Here is a 23,893-nt window from a genome sequence, read left to right on the forward strand (position 1 = left end):
CGTGATCTTTATTGTACGGCCATTAATGCGAGCTTCAGACATCGAGTAGGGAACTTTCAGCCGAGTTCATTATCGAACAGAGTAATTAAAAGCCCACTCGATAGAGGGAAACGCAAAAGAGGAAAACGAGACGCCCAGGACCTGCTTCAGCATGCAGCGGTGCATGTTGGAGAAAAATCACGAGCAAGTTGCGATAGCTTAGCTTCATTAGACAAGAGGCGCAACTTACCGCTCTGGGGATAAGCTTCGAAATTGCACCACTACCGAAGCACTGCGAAGACGCTAAAAATAAAAAAGGCACAAGGAAGCCATAAATGATTTTTGCTAATTCAAAGTTTAAAATACCAGTTTAAAAAGGAACACAGATTCATTTGACATTGAATACATTCCATTTAAGACGCAACACAGAAACATTTTTAAAGCGATATAAACAAGAACCATGTTTATTGATGCACGTCTCATCCAGTTAAAAAGACACTAAGTTAGATTGGCAAACTGCATGAAACTAACTGCATCAAACTCACAAAGCTCTGCGGTGTTTGTCTGTTTATTATTTGTGAGCTTTCGTACTTCGCAGTCAGCTCCGAAATCGGGCACAGTGCGAAAGTTTCCATGGTGATAAGAGTGGAAACCATTATCACCTGCTTGCTTTCCACGCCGCAAGCAATGCCACGTCACGTCGTTTCAGTACCAAACTAGCTATCTAGGACACTGTCGTATACGAGCTCTTGGTTCAAGTTCCCTTTCCGAGAAATAGTCATTTCTGTCGCATCTTTTCGCATCATAAAAAAAACCCTTCCTGAAAGCTTTCTAAAGCGCTCGGCAAACACCCAACGGGGAGCAGTAAAATTGTGAGACAAAGTGCAAGCCCAATACGGGACACCGGGGAAGTTGTTTACAGCCAATGTATGCGCTTCCACTAGCGCTTTTTGTGTGGAATCCATTCCGCTACAATCGAGCTGCTTCACGAGGTGTCTATCGTACAGTGATGCTACACAGACACGGGACAAACGTGAAAGCCAACCAGCTGTGTATTCTCAGTGCTCTTGATGAAACAAAAATACAAATATAAAATCCCAAACCGTTACACCATCGGTACGAAATAACAAGCTCGAACTGCCGGCCGGCTGACAAGCTGGCACCTTGGGATTAAGGATTAAACACCTCATACGAGCGGCATGCCATGGACTCTAGTCCTCGTCCTCCGTCAGCATCGGTACGCCGTCGAGTTTTTTGAGTGTCGGCAGCCGCTTCATCACCTCCTTCGCATAGACCGCTTCATCGAGATTTTCCACCAACGGATTGCCGGAAAACACCAGATCCTCGAGGGTACCGGCGATAGCCTGCAGCTTCGCTAGCTCGCCCCAATCGCGCACTGAATTGTTCGCCATGTAGAGCACCTTCAGCTTGCGCAAGCTTTCCACTCCTTTAAGCTTGTCGATCAGATTGTAGCTGATCCACAGTTCTTCTAGCGTTTCACCGACCATTTCCTGAGGATGGCCAGAAAGAATGTTCCAAGTTACGTCCAGCACACGATGTACACCTGCTGTTCCTTCGTGACGGCGAAGCTTCCAAAAAATGCCAACAAAGTAACACTTACAATACCAGCGAGCGATTTGATATAGTTTCGACCTAGAGCAAGTATGCGCAGGTTTTTCATCCCGTTGAGACCCGCGATTTTTTCGATCATATTCGAGGAGAGGCTTAACTTTCTGCAACGTTACCACCGGGTAACCGGAAGCAAGGTGAGAAAAAAAAGATGATGCATAGTGGCAGTATTTTCCAACCGAAAGAACAAGTAATGTTGCTTTATGTGCTGTGGGCAAGGATAACCAAGCAACCAACACTTACTGACAGTTCACCAGCGTCCCGAGGGTACCGTCCATCTTCTCAATCGGGGGCCAGCGGAACTGTAGCAGAATGTCCGACGCCTCCACCGGATCCTGCCCGTCGTGTTCCTCTTGCCAGCGTTTGAGCGCATCCTTGATGGTTGTGGCACGGGCCATCTTTCTGACACCACCAGAAGCAAACTGCCGGACAAACAAACTTCGAACCGTCCAAAGCCTACTTTGCCTCGAGCTCGATACACAGTGCGGAGGATTTTTTCATCGTAAAACCCGTCGTCGCCTACTCAGTTGGGTTCACGCGAAACCCGACGTGGGATGTGATTAATTAATTGGCCCGAGACTGACCTTCCCATCAACCAACTTCCGCCTCACTTGTCGGAGCTGTTGCGCTCAGGCGTTAAACTATCGGACGAGTTTATATATCCACCTTCCAGTAACGCATCAACTCCCTCACACCAGATGCTTGACCAGCAACTAAGCCTCAAATTAACCGTATCTTTCGATCGCCAACAGCACCGGGCGATTCGGGACGTCAAATGCAGCCACGACGTCTCACGTGTTAAGTGAGAGCATGGAAGCTCTGGGAAATAATGACGACGGCACGTCTCTGGCAGCCTGTGAATTTGTGTCGTGCGCGAAACAAATTGTGACACAAACGGCTGCAGATGTCAGCTTGGCGAACTTCGCACGACGAGATTGGAGATTGGTTGCCGTGGATTCGCCAGACCCGCAGTTAAGGGTCGGGCTTTCGTTTTTACTGCTTCGGTGAAGGAAAAATTTAATAACATCCACGTGTAGACTCCGTGCTCCATGAGCTGCTCGTATACAGATGGGTACGGTTTTATGAAGAATACTCACAGCGCTAGCGAGCGTAAAGGTAGCAGAAACCACATCCCGGGCATAGTCGCTTCTGGGACATAGTTTGCTCCGTCGTTTTCTCGCATCGTGAAGAATCTGCCCGCACGTATTACTGCTTGAATGTTTGTTTTCTTCTCAGTTCCCTCTGGAATCGGTTCGCCATTTCACCGAAATGAAATATTCCAACTGCTAACGAACGGCAGGCACACTTCCGTGGTTCTGTGCTTGACGTTCTTCAGATTTTTTTACTACCGTTTTCGAATCACCTAGACGCTAACAAGCGATAGAAGTGATGCTCTTACAGTTCATCGTTTTTTAACGATGAATCCTACTAAGCTGATCAAAGATGAGCTGTGTCTTCGTTTGTGACACAACTTCTCAATGTAGCTAGTTTTAAAGTGCGCTGGAGTTTGGGTAAAAAATAAAAGTTGTACTAGCCTGTGACTTTGTGGCAAATAATTATAAATAGTTGCCAGAACTGAATAAACAAAGATAAAACTGATACATACTTCCTGATACACAGGTGATAATTTATATCCTTTGAAAACATGCAATAACAAACGTCCTGCTATCTCTTAAAGCTCAACTTTACTTTAAAGCATAACCACTAAAGTGCGTGATATTCTCACCACAAAGCAACTGGAAACGATGCCCTTTATGAAATTCCAGGACGGTGGAGGTCCCTTTATGGAACTTTACACGGGAATATTTGCTCCAGGGCTTGTGCCACACTTACATGAGTGTTAGCGATTTTATGAATGAACGATAGGACAAATTTTCACATACTTGCACGCCTGTCACGCCGGTAGTGTCGACATTGTCGACCCACAACCCGGCCACAACTCGGCACCATACCCAGCTATTAATTACTGCCCAAGGCGACAGATTTATGATGTCTCCCAGAAATACCGATGCCGCAAGCGCGATCGTAGCAGACATTTGCTCCAGGGCTTGCTAGACTACCACCGCCGGCAGAGGTGGATAATGAGTGCAGAAGATTACTCGCAGCAGGACGTCGAAATAGTGCGTCGCGATATTGCGCTCAAAAACCTTCAACTGCGCCAGCTGGCCCGCGTCTTACTGGTTGATCTTGAATTTTTGCACTTTTGCGACGTATTGGAACAGGCGGAATTGACGCTGTTACACGTGAGCGAAGCAAAGCTAAGCCGATTCTCCACCGAAAGCTTAACAGAATACATTCTGCCACGGTTGGAACTGCAGATTCGACGGTTGCAGACATCAAAGTCGCGCTGTTTATACTGGATCGCCAGTTACAACGAATCACAGAAGCATATCGAGCCTGAGCTGCAACGGAAATCCTTTGCGGAGCGGTTAAAGAAGTAAGTACATGCTCGGAACCAAACGAGAAAACCTTCATGTATATCTGACGTTGTATCTTTATAGAGCGCTCGCACAACTTCAAAATACGTACGATAAATTTCAGAAAAACATTCTCAGTGATATTTGGAATTTAGGCGACATATATCAAATCTATCAGCTTGAGCGTCGGCTATCAGACACCTACTTCCTGCTGGAAGTCGTACGCAACAACCACCGGAACTGTCTGTACGGATTGTGGACAACGAACCTCAAACACACGATCGAACTCAGCTGCGCCCGGTTGCAGTATATTACCAACGAACAGTTTGTGCTATCGCTAAGCAAGTTCAGTGGCTTCTTAGACACCATGGACAGCTCCGAGAGTGTAAATTCACTGCACGCGAAGATCCAGCGAGAGCTCCGAACGTCCCTGAACGACATCCAGGTGAACGAGGATGAGCTTTCCTCGTTACGACAGAAACTGTTTACCTCAGCCGATAGTTTACCGAAACAGCGAGCGATCGCGATCGAGCACCACGAACAGCGCGGACTTGGCCTGCAAGAGCAGATACGCTCGATCGACTTACTCGAGGAGAACCGGCAAGAGATCGAAGGCGAAGTGGCACGGTTGATCGAGCAACGTGAGACTATCCAGCGCCAGCTGGAACAACGTCGGTTACTGATCCAGGAAGGGATGCGCGAAATCATGCGCCTCGAACGGTTAATCGAGCACATCGAGCGTGACATCTCTGACCGACAGGTGACGTTCCAGAGAGATGCCCACCGGCTTGAACAGCAAAGATTACAAATTCTGAACGACCCCTCGCTTTCTCCGGAAGAACGCGCACGTTTGGTAGCCGAAATTGAGGACAAACAGCGGGAACTACGTAGTTCACATGAGAGTAGCCTGAATCTGCTGGAAGCTCGCTGTGATGATCTGAAACGTCAAACGCGGACCCTCGCTCAGGATGTCCAGCCGTTTAGCAATGAAATGGCCAAGAAGCACCAGGACCGAATGGCTGAACTCGAGCGTATGAAGCTGCTGGCTACGTCTCCGTCTGAATTGGCTCTCATCGAGGAGCAGATTCGCCAACAACAGGCTGAGTTTAACGAGAACGTCGCCTTGCTTGGGCGAGCTCATGGACGCACGGAGTACTACACCGACGAACACGGGCGTTACTATATAAATGAGGCGGGTGAACGCATCTACAAACGGGACTCCACGGCCTCCGAGTACCGGATGGGTCCGGATGGCGAGTGGATCAAGGTTTCTTCGGCAGTGTCACTTCAACAGGACGAGCATGGCGTATTCTACGTGAACAAGTTCGGACAGAAGATCTACCAGCAGCAGCACTTCACCGATCCGCAAGGTGAATACTATCTCGATGAAAATGGTGAACGGGTGTACGTCTCACGGGTTCCTGCCTCGAGTTCGAGTGAGGCTTCGCATTCACAACCATTCCAACGTGCGCCACCATCGAGCAGTACCGAATCTTCATCGCAATCAGAAGAGTCCCCGGTGGAGGAGTCGGAATCGACGCTGGAACTTCGGAACCGCGTTGCGAACGATGTTGCTTACATTCAGAACACACTCGGGAAAGCCCTGGTTAAGGGTTTGGGTGTTATTGCGCGGACCAAACCGGACGATCCCATCGGGTATCTTTCGGATTATCTGGCGTTGTTTCGCAGGAACGGGTTGGAGACCCAACACCGCAATCAGCTGCTTGAGAGGCTTCGGTTGGAGGAAGGCTTTGATTGCAGCAATGGGAGCCAGATTTGACGAGATTTTCCACTTTCTGGGGTTGTAAATAACTGCCAAGGAAGGGTTGCTAACAGCTGGCGCAGTCACTACCATTTTATATCGGTATTATTAGATCAAAAATCTCTAACAGTTAGATTTACCATATTCAAATCAATGGCGCATTTAAAAGCAAATCATGTTTCAAAATTATGTACATTCATCATTTCAATAAAAATTATTGAAATGTAAAAATTTGCTAATTATTGAAGTAATTTTAAAACAAAAACCGTATGGAATTTATTTTTCTTATTCACACAATCCCACAATAAAATGTCCTCGAAATTAAACATCATATCAAAGGCGTCATATTTGCAATAAATATTTGATTATCACTCGTGAAATTATTCACGGTGATTTATTCATAAAAATAATTTAAACAATCGTTGATCGTCCGCATTGTTTCGCGATGCATGGTGTACCACGAAAAACAAACGAAAATCTGAAACTAAAGCCCTTTAATTATTGGTTTACGCAGTGGGTTGTTGCGTTGTTTGCACACATTTTACGTACATCTTTATCAAATGTACCACCGCTACACCATATGCCATCCCGGTAGCGATTAATAAATTAATTTCAACGTGCTTTTGCGCCGTTCCTCGTGCTGTCAGCGTTTACACCTACAGTTGGATGAAATAAAACAACAGCATAACGTAAATTCCCACCGTAAGCATTAATATAGTAGCTGCCCTCTTTTAATGGCCCACTGGCGCTCCTGACCAAAGCGAGGTGAATCATTTGCAAACGGCTCCGTGCGCAAAAAAGCACCATACCCTGGTGGGATGGGTCACGGTAATAAATTCACAGTTTATTGATCTTCAACCTGCTGACACGAGTTTTTGCGTTGCCCTCGGCGATAGTGCACCCGTGACCGTGACGATCCCAGCCACCGACCGAACCCGCCGAAATCCGCCGAAAACAAGGACTAAAATGTTTTATTGGCCACGATTCCACGGGGTTGGTTCCGTCGGAAGGAATTAGCACCGTCCAGGACGGTAAACCGGGAAGCATCATTGGCATAATAATCACTTCGATATTTTATCGGGCCCCAAGCGCACAACGTTAGGAGATTGGTTTTTACCGACCGGAACGGAGACGAGCGGCATCGATTTTTCTTCCCAAGTCAGGGGGGCTCATCCCAGGGAACGTCCTTCTTGCTCTTGCCAATACCATCGACTTGCGGGCTCGCTCTGGTTTGTATGCTTATCGTACGGTGGTATTCGCCCACAATATAGATGAAATTCTGTATCGGCAGCGACTAGACTTGTCTGCCCGCCAGTCGGGGTCGGTAAGCCGCGAAACCTCCTTAGAAAACTACCCCCCAAAAAACCACAGCGTGAACGCTAAGAGGTGTGAGATCCTTTTGGCGGTCTCACATTTGTTTTCGTTGGTTCCGTCTGGAACGGGTTGATAAAATAAACGAGCATCGTGAAGCAATGTGTTCATTTTAGAAAGCATGTCTATTGCTTCCAGCCGCACCGTAATCCGAACGAAATGTTTTAGCCTGAAAGGACACCCCCGAGCTGACGGTCGATCTGGGAGGGTTTGGGCTAGCCGAATCGATTACTGCCCAAGCCAACTGTCCGGAACCGGCACGGATGCTGGCGTTCCTGGCGGAACCAATTTGCGGGACCATTTATGTATCCATCCTTCGGGTTTTGCAACCGTTGATTCGCAGGCTCGGTAACAGGTAACAAGAAGGTCTGGAACTTTTTCGAGCGAAAACATGCGATCGAAACCTGGAACAAATGCTCATTGCTTATCGTACTGCTGGGCAATAACGCAGACGATGGATGTATATATTTCAGGATCGACGACGAAGGATATACTTTCCCCAGCCGTGACGGATGTTCAATCATCATCATCACCGTAAAACGTGATCATCATAATCTTCTTTCCACCATTTTGATGTGCGGGCTTGCAAAAGTTTTCCTCCGGCCAACGGACCCCTGGGACACAGCTGTTCATTTCTTCCTGCTCACGGGAGATGGTTGCAGAAAAATTTTCCACCCCGGTGGGACTCTTAATTAAATCAGGATGATGTCCTGCCCACTCTCGCTCGGTTGGATTGGATGGGTCAGATCGGCACTGCAGCTTGCGTACGGGGCTAGATTCAAGATTCAGCTTAGACTTCACGATTCGGGGCTAGATTCAAGATTTTCCCGTCATGCTTCCGTTGTTCGATGTCATCCGTTTCCGTTCATTCGCAGTTGGCTTTCTGCGAATTCTTCAATTGATGTGTAAATACCGAAACATTGGAAACTGTAATGCCCTGGAGAAATATTAAATGCTTTGAAGCATGTTTCGTTTTTCTCGTTTTCTAGTTCTCTCGTCGAACCACAAATGCTTCTCAAAGTATGTGTTTCAAAATAATTATGGTCTATATTTAACGGCGGCTCACATTTTAGTTTGCTTATCAAGCACATTCTTTTAACGGAACAGTGCTTTTCCCAAGCGATTAACGCCTTTTATCTGTCCCAAAATCTGACAATTCAGAAACGGCGCTAGTGTGAAACCTTGACACCCCCCCTTTGGAAAACTCAATATTGTTGACCGGTATTTTGGTGAGATTTTCCGGATTAAATAAGTTTCACTCATCCGGATCTATCTACTCCAAACACTTTCTGCCCATCGGCATACAAATATGGATATCGAATTTATGCCCGTAATGCCTCTATTCCCACCGCAACGACCGCAGAAGGGTGCTCTAATACTTTACGTCAGTTTAGCTTACAGTGGAGAATAAATCTCATTTTTCCCTGAAACCGCTTGGGTGAGTACACTAATAAAACATTCCACCAACACCACTGCCGAACGGTCCAGGCGGCGCAGGAAGATGAACGACCAGTTTTGTTTTAAGAAAATTCCATAGTTTGTGCAGGACCGTTCATTAGTAGTTGCTACTGGATGTAAAAGTTTATGGAGTACATTGATGAAAAGTTTTTGGTATTATTTTAATTTCAAGCGTAGAAGATTCTTCTTGTTTAGCAAATATTTTAGTATGAACAATAGGCTCCAGCAATAAGCAATAAGCTCAACATCGAAAATGAAGCTTCACCTCAAAGAATGTCAAACATGTGCCTTAAGAAAATGGTACAGTTAATAGCTCTAAAATTATGAGAGTTACATAACTACAAAATATGAGTTAAAATATTTCATTCTCACAGCATTCGCTGTACAGACGTTTTTTCTAAGAAACATGGTCATCAAGTGAAACGTACATGAAGTTCGAAACAAGACCGTAACTTGTCTCAGCATGTCGAATCAAAATTGCATTGAATTCGACGGGCTGATGCAAATTTCGATAACTTTTCTTCGGATATGCCGCAAAGCTATAGAATGCTGTCTGAATATAATTTTTTAATTTCCTAGAATTTTCTTCTTACACTATCTTCACCGCTACGCCTCGCATTGCAAGCGAATTTAATTCTGATTGCACACCATTCAAGATGGAGCGAAATGAAATCTACTGGAAGCAGTGACAATAAGAACGTTACACAAACCTCATTCATGAGCGAGCAGCCACGATTAATTAAGCGATCTATTTGAACCACTCATCTGGAAGCAAAATTTTCACCGTCGACTAAATTTCACCGAAAGCACAATCATTCGCTTCTGCTTAGCATGCGATTAATGCATGCTCTTTCATGCGGATGCTGCTGTTCGATTGAACGACGCCAATTTAAATGATAATAGACGCCAGCAAAGCGTCGGCTAGCCGTTCAGATCCCGTTGGACACGTTTTCTGCCACATGTTTCGGAGGCTTCTCGCGCCTATTGAGACACGCTCTGTCAAGAATAATCGCAACAACGCTATGGACGCTAGACTGACTCGAGTGGCCGGCATCGAAGCAACCACAGATATTAGAACGATATTTTATGCCCCGCATGCGAGCGCCATCAGGTTCCTTGATTCAATTTTCCCCCGTTGTCAGTCATAAATTTGGCCATTCTTCGTAAAATGCGGCAACCGGTCCATCTACATATTTTAATGCCCCGCTGAATGGCGACAGTCAGTGCTCTGCGTGTCCCAGCCGGTGGAAGGAAATAAATATTGACAGCGCGCCCAGGGCAAGTGGCAGCTCGATGCCAGTCAGGAAATAGAATTTTTTATGTGTTTTAATGAATCAGAAATGCAAAAAAAAAGAAAACAAACAAATCGTAAATACTTCAAGGTTTTTTTTCTATCATGAGTACACTCAAAAAGTAAACGAATCTTAACGGCAAATTGCTAAATAAACGCAAATTCCAAACCAGCGAGATAACGCAAATAGGATCCGTGGAGCTTAGATGTACCGTATTTCACCTTGGATAAGCGATCTCGGAGTGGCACGAGGTATTGAAACGAGTTTTTCCAAGGGATTCGTTTCGCTTTGCTACCCTCAATCCCTCCTGATGGCCGCCGGCACCTGGCCGTTGAGAACACCATTCGGATCTTCGTCCATATCAAGATAGGAAGCAAAACTTAGCCACGGAACATCTCCCGGGCCAACGGTTTACGAAGGCCTCAAGGAATTGCGATATTACTTGTGGAGTGCGGTGTTTATAGAGCGACAAGATTTGTTCGATGAGATGATATTAGGTTCCAACTTTGCGCGTATGGAAAAAGATACTTTCCGGATCTTCCAACCGTTTCACGCGAACGTGGTCCGGAATAGCAAAGCTTGATTCTACGCCTGTTGGGTTATATTCTGAGAGACAGACCCTGATGTTGCACCTGGCGATTGCGTGGAATTCCGGCGCCTCAAAACAACCCACCGGAACCCAAAGTTGCCGATGGCAACAGTTTGGGAACTGCCTCCGCGAATCGTGGCACATTTACCTATAGCGCTCGTATCACGTTTCCCAACTGGATCGGTAGTAAAATAGGCACCAGCGACGCAGCATGGAATTGCTTTTGGGGAAAGAAATTGGAAAGCGATTGGATGCTTTTCGGTTCGCGGAAAAGAACAAATTCTACCTCAACTCACGAGTTGTCGAAGCAAACGTCGAAAGTCGCGAGGTAGCGTTATGATAAAATGGTACATTTACAGACAGTTTTTATATTTTGGCTAGTGCAATGACGACGGTTTCCGTAAAACTAATTACAAACGAAATTACAAACCAAGCTTAATCAAGTAAAAGAATCAAAACACTGGTTTTATATTCAGCTCAAAATTATAATGTGTTTATAATTAAAAGGAACATCAAATTGAAATTCAATGCTTCAAGAACCGTTCACTGTATTTTCTTCCGTACCTTTCCGAGCATCTTATTTCAACGACTGAGCTTGTCTCAAAATCTGTAAACTACATTCTAAATGCAAATAAACCTTTCCATTTCGCAGGTACATTTCACCGTACCAGCATCGCATACCCTGTGTGCCGAAATAGAACCCTTTTCAAAATGTTTCTTATCTCAAGGCGAATGAGATAAAATATGCATACCGAAACCAAATGCACGCTCACTCGACAACACCCCCGACGCGTGCAAAGTAGAGAAAGTAGGAAAACGAAGCAAACTCATGTCAACATGGCACAGATGTGCGTTTACCGTGTTCATTTCTGCGTACTACACCCCCTAGGTTGGTAACGGGAGAAAAACGGGAACAAAAGCCCTACAATCCCAAGAAAGATGATGCACCAAAATGACACAAGGGACGGAACAGAAGAACACGCAACATCCGGTAGCGCACTGCGAGTACGAAAACGCTCTCCAAGTAGTCTTGCATTTTTTATATACGCCTACTTAGCATACCGGAGAGTGACAAATCTTGAAAAACCCTGGCAGAAAGCGAAGAAGTGAGATAAAATGGGCTATTGCACACACTTCGGTACAGCAATGCTTTGTGTTTTTGCTTTTTTCATCTTTTGCTTTATCCAGCACACCAAGGGCGCGTGGAATGTTTTATGACAATTGCTCTTTTCTTCAAAATCATGAAACCGTGACGAAAATTGGCACACAAAAAATCGTCATCACAATCCGACGGACTTTTGCCGGCTGACTGTTCCTAATTGCAGCAACCTTGTCACTCGGAAACGAAACAATCTAAAACTCTTTGCAACAGACTGAAACAAAAACGTCCATTCGTCAATCTGAGTGAACGATGATTTCAAATATTCCCTTTATGAGGCGGAAAGTCTGGCGTCAGAATGAGGCATAACTTCCGCCCAAATATCCTGAATCTTCATCGATTTCAGCGCAATAAATCGTACAGAGCTTTTCTTTTCGCAAACTCAATATAAAATCCTTTGCTTTTGCTGAAACAAACTACCGGCCGAAGAGGAACTTCCTGTCACCGGAAAACTTTAGCTTGCTATGACGAGCCGTTATATTGAAAAAGTGAAAAAAAGATACTGAAGCAAACGAGAAAATAATCGATTTTGGGGGAAACGAGCACGAATTTTGAACATGATTTGAAAAGATGTTGCATGAGCTACAAAAGTACTCTTTGACTATCGATCGGTATGTTGATCATTAATAACAAAAGTAAAAAAATCAAACCACGATTATGTTTCAAACCATTTTATACAAACTAATTAAGTTTGATTTAGACTCTGCTTTACACTGGATGCATGAAACATGATAATATTTTATTTACAAAGTTTACAGTTACAAAAAACTCAAATCATACCTTTATCGATCGACTACAAAAGTTGAATGGCTTCATGCAAAAAAGACACGCTCACAAACACAAAACACAGCTTTACATGTTATTCGCCATTTTTGCTTTGCTCCCCGAAGATTCGTTACTTTCTTACGTTTCTCGTGCCGGAAACAAGTCTGAAATATTACCAACATTGAAGAACATGATCTCGGGCCCAAAACCTTCCTTGGTTGTGCTTTTCGTTTTCCTCTTTATCCTGTTTCCCGAAAGCATCTTGCCGCTCAACAACATCCCGAGCAAGTGCCAGTCCTTCACCGGAATGCGCCATCCTGCTAGGTTCACCCACAAGTCCAAGGATTCAAGTTCTGATGAGGGAAACAGCTGGATCAGCATTTCTTGTCAATGTGTCACGGGACAAGACCGGCCATCGGCATTCCACAATAAAGAAATAAAGCGTGTCGGTGGTGCGAATCGGTTTTCACGCTTCTGAAATTTTTCATCCTACAACCCAAACGGAGAGGCGCGAGAATCTGCCATTCCGAAAATGAAACTAATCGCAGACACGAGCCGAACACTTTTCGGCTCCAAGATTCCTCCCACGGAGCCGCGGAAGGTGCCGTTGCTTCATCTAATTAAACATAATTTGTAACGCCAGAGCCGCGAGGTAAAGAGCGGCGGTACTCAGGCCGTTTATGGTGATGAATCTTTATGATGAGTTTTATAATTGCACCCCTAGCTTCAATTAAAAATGCAAGCTTTTTGAAAGACGTTTAGGAAAAATGGTTTTCTAAATTTCAATAAACACGATTTTTGAATACACTGCCAAAACTTCCAAACATTGACAGTAGCTTTGTTAAAAAAAAATCAAACACGGGGTAAACTTTATTTACTGTTTACAGAAACTAAAACATCCATCCTATCGAGTTTATGATAACTTTATGTGACAGACAAAATGGATTTTTATTACCATGTGCTGCTATTCACTAACATTGTCGTAAATAACGACCGAGGCTGCATCGAAAAAAGCGCTCATTCGTCGGATAATGTACTGACGATCATTAGAACTATCAGAATAGCCATAAACTTCGTCATAAATTTGCCGATTTTCGACGGGTACGATTGCACACGCCTCCATCAAGTTCACGGGGCGTGCATTATTAAGGCGCTCGCGCACCAAGATCGCGGGATGTGATGTTTATTCTACCCGTGCAACATAAATAATGCGTGATGATGCGTCCAATGCCACCATTCCTCCAGTGGCAACCATCGACAGCTTCATCTACCGGTTGGGCAGAATTTTGAAAGCAACATTCGCGAGGAAAACTTTTTCACAAGCAACTTGTTTATTCATTTTTCCTTGCTTCTCGTCTCACGTTGCGTAAAAGCTTCCAGACGAAACAATTGGGAAGCATTTCACCGCTGCTCGAATATCCACCGGAAACCATCTGAACGTTTTGCCACACGTCGTCATCACCACGACGCGCCCGGAGCGGCGTCGCTGGCGCAGTTTCCGAATGTTTTAATAGACGTTGTAATTTTTAAATTATCCTTCCCCCAAACAAACCCCCTAGGCCCGGAATGGAACAATGGGTATGGGTAGGATTATCTTAGCCTGACGTAAAGAGTGGCTCTACGAAATCGTTCTTCGTTCGTTCATGGGATAGCTTCGCCTGAAAACTGTCAAAACATTATTTTTCCTCCATCTTTTCTGGTTCATGGTAATTTACAGCTACGGAACTTTTTGTATTAGATTTATTCGCCAATTTTCGAATGCATTGTAAAAAGCCTGTCAGCATAAAATCATCGAGTGAGAAATACATTGACAGTACTGGAACAAACTGTTATTGTTGCAGGAAACCATAAGTTTTTTTTGCTAAACGTCGAATTTACCTTTACTTACTATAGTGAAAAAATGGCAAGGTAATAAGAATTGATGCACAAAAAGTTAGTCGCTAAATTGCTAAAAACTAGTTTTAGATTTAATTACGATTTTCCTACTATCATACTTTTTCATTACGACATTACTGAATAAGTAAATTGACCATGACTGCTGTATCTATCGATAGTAAATTCAATCAATTTACAGTCAATTTATAAACCCATTACCTAAGATAAAACTAACACAACAATTGTATCCACGGCAAAGAACGAAAGTTTCCGCGATGTAACTACCTCAAATCTAGTAACCCAATTATGACAGGATGGACCTATATAGAATGTGCTACAGAAATGAGCTGTTTCTGTAGCAACGCCCGCGGGGTAGAATTTCCTTATTTCCACCCGTGGGCTTAGCATGCAGTTCGGTGAAAAGTTTTGGCTTCCAGCTCTCTCGCTTCAGCAAACTGTTTAACACTAATTTCTTCAAAATATCCCCTCAACACCTCCGACTTTCCGACATCCGGTATCATTAACAAAGGAGTCGTTTGTGGAACGGTAAATTGCTCCTCTTTTTCTTTCAAGATTGTGGTGCTACCCACCAGCGCCACAACCCATGAAACGGCTGAGGTTTTCACTTGCACACGGTACTAGTATGGCAGCATGCTATACCTCGAGCTACTGTGGCTTCTTTGACGTGGCGGTGACGGAAATTAAAATTAATTTGACAGAATTTACCATTTTTGCAAAGAGTTTACTAGTTTTGGAACTGGGATTCATGGATGAAGGGAGCAAAAGAAAGCGTTTTCTTTTTATTTTTTTGAGTTTTCCAAGTTTTCCAAAGAATAGGTGGTTGTGCTACTTCACGACCAACAACCGCTTTAGCTCACGCAAAGCAACATTATATTAAAGCGTAGAAATTATTTTGAAAACCAAAGACACTGATACCAAGAAATAGTGATGAGATAAAAGTCCTACCTTTAATAATAAGTGTGTTTAACAATAACCCTCTGTGCAGATTCTGTAATGATATAGAAAAATTAAAATATATTTAGTTATTTTATTTTTTATTATTTATAGTTAAAATATCTACTCTATTTTACAATCATACTTCGAGAAAATTCTACTCTATTTTACAATCAAACTTCGATCAAAATTACTTAATTTATGTACTTTTTTGGTACAAAAAATACATGAAACGATTCATCATCATAAAATACCAGCTTACTTCAATTTGACAGTATTCATGTACTTTTGTTTTGACTTGTGTGGCTTAAAGGGCTTTCGGAGAGATTTCCTTCCTATATTGCGGCATAGCTATGCCGCAATGGGATTACGAGCTCTCATGCCTATAAATTCTGTTGAAACGAAAACGACAGTGACAGTACTCACAAAATATTTTGTAAGGGAACAATTTGCTAATTCTGAAGATGAAATTAATCCTGGTGGGCTTTCATACGAGTACTCGTAATCCTCAGTGCGAAACTACGTACCAAAAGAGCAATATAGAAAGAAATGATTGGAAAGCTTTTTACATAAAAAACAGGTTCGAATAAGAAACAATCAAAAGCTATTCACATAAAAGTCATACGTAGGAAAAAATCGATGAACATCGTGCTTCTTGCAAAAATACCAATCCCAAGAAATTCTGTCACTCGAAGGGTGTCTCGCATAGGAAAACGTGTTGTACTATTTAGACTAGACGACTGCTAGCGCTTGGCTACTGTGTTTTCCGGAAGCATGAGTGAAAAAAGTAGCCGCTGCGATAGACTCTCATGGCAAATACGAAGACCATTTTAGCCCATTTACTGTCGCTAATGGGGGAAGAAATTTATGAGCCTAGCGCATTTCATGCACCAATGTTCAGTACCCAAGATGCTGTTTCTGCTCCTTCCACCCACTTTTAACGAGAAACTGTGCAGACGTTCCATAAATTGAGATAACGAGGAAAGGAAGCAACAGCATCGAAAGGAACCAAAATACCCTAGATGCTGGCAGAGTTCTGTCGGAAGATGCTTATCAATCTTTTCGCACCGTTCTGGAAAAAAAGCTTAGGGTAGGTCATGGGAGTGAACTAAGAGCTTCTGTTGAAGGACATGTTAAAATTGTACAATTTATAGGTCCTTCAAGAACGCCCACGTTTACTTAATGAAAATAATGCTCGCTTCAAATGTGGTCATAAAAATACGAGCTTCGCTTTAGGTGTATAGAAGAAAGTTCTCCGAAAATCATTTATCAAGCAAAATTTTTTGTTTTCGTTCTACTATGAGCCAAACTTGAACTAACGTTCATAAATATTCGCCCTTGTCCGAACAAGGTCCCGCACTTAGGTCAACCTCGCAACCATAATAGGCTTACTATTACGTTCTCTTCCAATTTGCGCTTGCATTCGTCTGCGCTTGCATCAGTTTCCTGAGATCTCGTTTTACACTAATTAAAAAACTTCTTCCATCGAGCTAACCCACTAAAAGGGTAAGAGGTTGCTACATCCGAGCTTGCAGGACGGACTAAACTGATCACAATTTCAAAGAACTTACATTCATCATCCGAAGCCCTCGATTTTCCTCGGCCCGGAAGGACGTATCTTTACAATTCCTCGAACCGATTGCCAACAGTACAACACGTGCAACCGAGCGAAACAAGCGAAACAACTATTACCCGGATTACCAACGTTTGTCGTTCTTATCTCGACCTGTTACCGGCCAAGGGAAAAGCACATTAACGACGATGTCCAAACGGAACGTACGACACATAATGCGTGCTAAGCCAGTTAACCCAGCCCCGAAGGAGGGTTTGGAGCATAATTATGCTCGCGATACAAAAACACATTCAAATCGCTAGGATTATGGCATGGAATGGAACAGGAACATCCAGCACAAATGATTGTATCCGGAAACACGGATGGTTATGATGTTGCCTGATTAGGTTACGATGATTGCGCTGGTATTGGTGATTAAGATCTACGATCCGTTCGTTTCCATTTGGATCGCCACTGTTGCCTGTTGCTTCGAGGTTTACTCGTAGAAAGAAAAACCTAGGGAAAACGACACGCCTTGCAAAGACTGACACAGAATGACTCGACCGTTTGGGAGCGGACACGGGAAAATTAATCAAATAAAATATGCATAAACAAATTACGTCGCTGGTTGTTGGATGGAGAAATAGAAAACATCACATGCCATCAGGGGACACAATGCGAATGGACGACATTTTCAGAAGAATTTGGGACATTCACGAACGGTAATTCGATATCGTTTAATTGACAATCGGAAACGCAACGAAGGGAAAAAGGCGCCCTTAAAAAAAGCACCACGGTATCATGTGTACATGGAAGAAATTTCATTACAACCCACAAAAAGCAGCGTCGGGCATTGTTTTGTCGTCCGGCACCTAAATAAACTGTTTCGCACGCAGAGGACGGAGGTTGAGCAAAGCGCAATCAAAACATCCCAATCACGAAAAATACCATCAAACGGGACACGTACACGAATAAATTACCATCATTAAAGTTCGAAATTACGCGTAACAACAATCAGACACCACGCAACACTGTTGGGATGGATTTCTTTTTTAGTCGAAGGCCCGTAAAAATGACAGTGTGAAAAAACGAGAATCAGTAAGCAAAATACCTGAAAACGTGAGGTAGAAATTAATTGTTTGCATGAAGGAGAAAAAATCGGACGGAGTGGCATGCTCACAGACTAAAAGGTATGTAATGCCCTTCGTCGTCGGGGGACTTCCGCTTCAAAACATGCCAAGTGGACTCAATGCAGGTAGAACAGAGTTTAGTGATGTTGCCAAAAGGATGAAATGATGCAAAAGGACAAGCGACCCTGCGTACAAACATTCAGTTGGCAAGAGCAGAACGGGTACAACATTTCCCTGGTGGTGTCATTAAGCGACACAGGATGAGGTACTTGAAACCCACGAAGAAGAGATTGCGTTATGTTGGTAACCATTTATATGGTGAATATAAATTTGATTCCATTTTTCATATCACTTCAAGTGGTTCCTGCGCCGAACATGAAAATAAAAGCTCTGTAAAACAATACTTGACGCTCGTGAAATCTGATTCGGACAGTTATGTTTGTTTCTACTTCCATGAAGGATACACAAAACAAGATATAAAATGACAATGTTTCGAGTGATTCTACTGCTTCGACAACGGCTGTTACGTAGATTCAAGATACTTAAATACATTTTTCTTACATTCAGGAAAACATATTTTAATTTGATAATGATGTTGCCATTAATTTTATTTGGACGTTTAAACATGTGTTATTTATTTTTGGTTATGTGTTCTGTAAATAAATTTCGATATATCTACGTAAACCATATTATTTATTACATTACATACGTAAATTCTACAGAATATATTCATAACATAAAATATATTTCCTGGAGGAAAAGAATTTATCAAAAAATGTCATTATGACGCCCATGCAGACCAGATTTTCCTCAACACTCTCGCAATTGCGTCCATTTTACAATCGATATACACCACACAAGCACCCACCTTCTTCCCATTTCCATCATCTTTTGCCCCTCACCACCGTGATTGAACTGGGGACACTACGGAACAGGCCCGCATTAATAGCACCTGCGTATGGCGCCATTTTTTCAACACATGTCACGTACGAAACACATACCCACCCGGGGTACGCATAGCATGGCGTTTCTTTTTTCTTGTTGGAAAGATGCCCTACCGTCCGTCACGCGCTAAGTGCGGAGGAACTTTTGGTGAGTTTTTCCAGGATGTTTTTTACTCTTTCACACAACACTGTGCACGGGAATGAAACGGAAAGCCATTCTCTTGCGGTGTGTGTGAGCAATGGTACCCAAATTATACCCTCCCGGTAGCGCGTCGGTAATGGTCTGTTTGAACGTTACCACGATAGCCATCGTGCGCCCCAACAATTATTGCCCAAACATTCGACATCGCTCCCAATACAGATACCACCAGGGGAGAACGAGTACAAAAAAAAAAAAGACGAGTCCACCGGAAGCCATTTTCAGTCGTGGCTAGATAATGGACGGTTGATAAAGCGCATGGGAGGGAGCTGGAATAAAGCCCCCAAACCACCTATTGCAACTGTCCACCACACGTTTCAATTAACTCGTACTGTGAGATCGTTATGAACATCTGTGGAAGAGCGCTTTATTGTCATTTTTCACCTTCCGATGTAGGCGAAACGTGTAAAAAGCGTCCTCATATAATATCAGCAATAGATTGCGATGGTAGCAACACCACCAGCAATTCGGAACGGTGCCGGTTTTGATTCTGTGTCGCAGTAAAACAAATGGTTTACCCGTCAACCGGGACATTTTCTATCAGAGTGTAATAAATTCAGCGACATGTTGGTTGTATTTCATGGGTGCTCTCAACACAATGAGTTCTGAGTTGATAAAATATTTAAAAACATAGCCACAAACCACTCTTCGTATTACTATGGTTTGTTATTCACCCAAATTGGCAATGAAAAAGATCCCCAAACAAGTATGCATTACTTGCGGAAGGATGAACAAGCAGAATAACAAAAATAAAAACACATTTTACTCCCCGTATGTGTTAAACGACCACTGCTCGCGTGAAGATGAAATCATTACTTTCACTTGACGGAAACAAAACACGTCCCATGAAACGAAGCGTTGGACAGTGAACAGTCCATTTTTCAATTCCAGCCTACGTACAGCACTAGGCTAAAGTAGGAAGCTGATTCCATCGTCCTGATGTGTGTTTGCAGCGGGCGCAGTTGGACCAAACAAAAAAGTGCATTCCACTTTCGCTAAACCCCTCCCGAAGGGAACGGCTGGAAAATATTTTCAGCATGAAAAAGGTGGAGCCCTATCCGGGCTGACGAAATTGGGAAAGTTTTAGCAGTAGAGTGCCGCTGCAGCATGATGAAACTGCCTTCTGTTTGCGCTTGAATGCATCAGAATGAAAAAGCATCCAGGACATCCTGAGGTGTGCCGAGGATGGCGAAAGAGAAATGGTATACAGGATCACTTCCGCCCGATTACTGCTGCTCGAAAGCGGGAGGGTTGGCAGGATTTAGAGAGAAATTCGTGTAGCGCCAGAATCGCAGAAACGGAAGGGAAATAGCACAACCAGTTTTTAATATTAAATAGTACAAAAGAAAACCAAAGTTTGGAACAACAGCAAAAAGGATTCAACTATCATGTGGTAAATGGAGGAAAATTTATAGCAAAAATGTTTGGTGCTCTGCTTTTCAGCAGAAACTTTAATCACAGGTGTTGATTAAAAGATAGGAAAGGCAAAAAAACGACAGCGAAACATATACTCAACACTTTTATAGTGACGTTTTGTTTAAATATTTATATGTTAAGTAATATTGAAATGGCACAAATGAATAGCATAAACAAACATAGCGCACAACTTACGTGGCATTGCGCTATAATTACGGTCATGAGCTAATGAAAACCGAAATTTCAATGCACTTTGAGTGCACGCAAATGCATTTATGCATCAAATGAGCTTCTGCATTGTCTGTTTCAATCGCTTTCGGTTGAGTTCGCGCCCGTTGTCCCACGCACTTGAACTAAGCACGTCAAAACGAGCCACTTGCCTTTTTCGGGATGCTGTCTCGTACCAGACCACGAATTACGCTCCAATTTCTGCTCTTAGCATAACGTTAGCCGTCATGCTCGTGCAAGGGTCAGCATTCCGTGCAGATAGCATCGTCGAGCTTGTCGCCGATATAAGCGAAATGAGAATCATAATAAACGGAGAGCGACGGAAAAACAAAAATTATACTCACACACGCGCGCACAATCATCCACCCTCGAATATAATGCATTCTGTTCTTAATTCTCCGGTAGCTCTCCGTAGGTCCTTCGCCCCACACTGCCGGGGAAACCAGAACGCACTCTCGGCATTTCGAGCGCCGCATCGTTTTGATCGTTCTAAAGCAATGATTATGAGCGGAACGTGATTTTCAGCATCTTTCATCTCCACTGTCCGCTTAGGTCTGTGAGTATGGTACGAAATAACAACCAAGCATATTCCACCTTATGCCCAAGGTGAATCTGGTTCGGGCATAAGCAACAGTAGCAGCAGGGCGATGAAAATGGCAGCCATTCGAAAATTTTGGCAACATGTTTTTCGTCCCACAAACGCATCCTGACAAGCTGAGGGTGCTGAGGGTGATGCGTGTGATGGTGCGTCCGTACCTTCAGCTTGATGCCTGCACGGCAGATGAGATACTTGGGAAAATCGATTTTTCACCACTTCATATCGCAGGCAACAGAGAAAAAAACACTTCCTCCAAACATGCTTAAGTACGTTCGCGATGCTACGCATTCCCCGAACTCATCGTGAGATTATTGAAGGATTTCAGAAACGCTTACTCGAATAAAATGTCGTGGGCAGAGGAAAAGAGAAAAAGATTCCGTGTAAGAAAACATACATAAGAGCATTAAAGCATTTTTATTGATCGTTTCTGTTGTCTAGAAAGTACGAACGTGCAAGTAAAAGTAGCATTCGTTTTACGATATTTTTTTAATAAATCGTTTTAATATTTACATATACATTAATTTTATTCATTATACATATAAACTAAATAAATTCAAATAAAATGAAGGCAGCTAAACTGTAGAGACACAAAAGGTAAAATAAATGGATATAAACTATTACTTATATCATTGTGTTTAATACTGCAAACATCATCATTCGCGCTATAATTTTGAATTCATAGCAATTCATTGCACATGTAAAACGTGTCTGCTAAAACAATTTCAAAACACTTCTAAACATAAACCACAACTGTCATTCACCATATCAACCGTCAATATCGTCTGATTCGACACAAGTTTAATTAGGCCAAATACAACAAATTAAATAAAACATGAATATTGTAGGATAATAGTTTGAATTTAAAAAAAAACGAAAATCACGAGCAGCACTTGCTTTGTAACCTATTTACGAATTGCAGTACGAATTTAAAACACCAACGTTACATAAAAGCCCTCCCTGCCAATCATTCATTTCTCGTTTGATCCAAATCAAACACATTTCAGTTTCCACAAGCACACTGATTACAATTATGGTTCGAAGAGCTCTTAATTAGACATCGTAGGGGAAAGCGCAGCTGCAGTTGCAAATTCACCGAATGGTGTAATCACAACCGGACGCAATTAATACGATTCGATGACAATTAACGGAAATAGTTCATGCTCAGTTGAAGGTAATTTTAACGAAAGACCAATTAAAAAAGGTTTACATATTTGCCATCTGATAAAATGAAATCGTTGTGTGATCAATACGTGGTTTATTTACTATACAGCTCTCTTGTTCTGCTGTGAAAGCAAGAAAATTTAAATAAATAATATCAATTTCAGCTCGATTGTCGAATGCACTGCCCGAGGTGGAAGGTTTATTGAACCTTAACTCGAGGTAACCGACACTGCTCATCGCAAAGAAGAAAATTTATGCACCTGATCCCGTGCAAATACACCTGTCGCATAAGCTTTATGCTTGAGAAAAGGTGAATCCACTCCTACTTGGTCGGTTGCTACTCAGGCTGATCTATCCCACACCAACAAACAGCAACGGCTGAGCTTACGAATCTTCATTCGATCTATAATTTTCCCACAGTCCCCCTTCTACATTCGTGGAATCAGAATTTATGATCCCGAGTCTCCATGCGAGGAACCCCCAAGGTCTTATGCAATGAAAGCGACGATTTACGTTCCCACATGCTGCATCGTTTCCACTTGATTGGCTTTTCATACCGATAAGATGCGATCCGACCTACGGCAAGCTGAAGCAAGGTATTGCTGCCAGTGTCAATTATCGCTCGTGATATGATTGTCTCTTCAGCGAAACGATACCATTACATCAAATTTCTGCTGATCCCGGTTGTTGGAATTTGATTTGCGTCACCGAAAGCGTCCCACATGTGCAGAAAGACGTTGTTGAACTCGAACGTTTAATTAGCAACCGAAGCAAATCGTAATCGCATACCTTGTCCTATGAAGCAAATTTAGCACTCCGAACCTACTTCCAGTAAAGAGAGAGAGTATTATGTCTATGGATGTAAGTGGAACGTGATTGCTTTGCGTGAATGAAAAAAAGCGAAGAGCAAAACCTGGCTATGCTTGTTAAAAATATATAATGCAAAGCATAAAGTTATTTTTATACCTTCATTTTGGATTGGAGAATCCTTATATGGATATGAAGAAAAAAAATCTTCGTAAAGAAAGATACAACATGTATGTATCTATTTAAATGCATGTTTCTAAAATTATAATCACCCTTCTAAGACTCGGTGAGAAAGTTTGCAATCCATGTTTTTAAATGTTTAATTAATTTCACCTGGCAAAACACAATTCCCGATAGGTGGTGCAACTCCACACCCTTTAGCAAGTAGTAAAAATAGAGACGAAAGAAATTCAAGCGTAACAAAATGATTCTATTCACGCTCAAGTGTGCGTTAACCTTCTCCATCGTTCGGTAACAGAAGTACCCCACAATTGCAACGATCAGACGAATTACAATACCAAACCCACCCACATACACGCACGTTGAATCGCATAAGGTACGCCCGTGGGAAAAGTTCATAAACATCAAGAAAGGATCCTCTGTACGCT

General features: G+C 42.9%; 2 protein-coding genes across 2 annotated transcripts; one reads left to right on the plus strand and one right to left on the minus strand.

The window, feature by feature from the left end:
* Positions 1–1,190: 1,190 nt before the first annotated feature.
* On the minus strand, positions 1,191–2,006 carry LOC128725154 (dynein axonemal light chain 1-like). Its single transcript, XM_053818878.1, has 3 exons — positions 1,852–2,006; positions 1,601–1,712; positions 1,191–1,490 (listed from the first exon to the last, which is right to left on the minus strand). Exons 1-3 carry the CDS (start codon positions 2,004–2,006, stop codon positions 1,191–1,193), a joined length of 567 nt encoding a protein of 188 aa, XP_053674853.1.
* A 1,683-nt stretch (positions 2,007–3,689) lies between these two features.
* On the plus strand, positions 3,690–5,805 carry LOC128726916 (uncharacterized). Its single transcript, XM_053820763.1, has 2 exons — positions 3,690–4,045; positions 4,110–5,805. The coding sequence occupies exons 1-2, from the start codon at positions 3,690–3,692 to the stop codon at positions 5,803–5,805; spliced, it is 2,052 nt and encodes a 683-aa protein (XP_053676738.1).
* The last annotated feature ends 18,088 nt before the right edge of the window (positions 5,806–23,893 follow it).

The sequence above is a fragment of the Anopheles nili genome, chromosome 3 (assembly GCF_943737925.1).
Source record: "Anopheles nili chromosome 3, idAnoNiliSN_F5_01, whole genome shotgun sequence".
NCBI classification, from domain to species: Eukaryota; Metazoa; Arthropoda; class Insecta; order Diptera; family Culicidae; genus Anopheles; species Anopheles nili.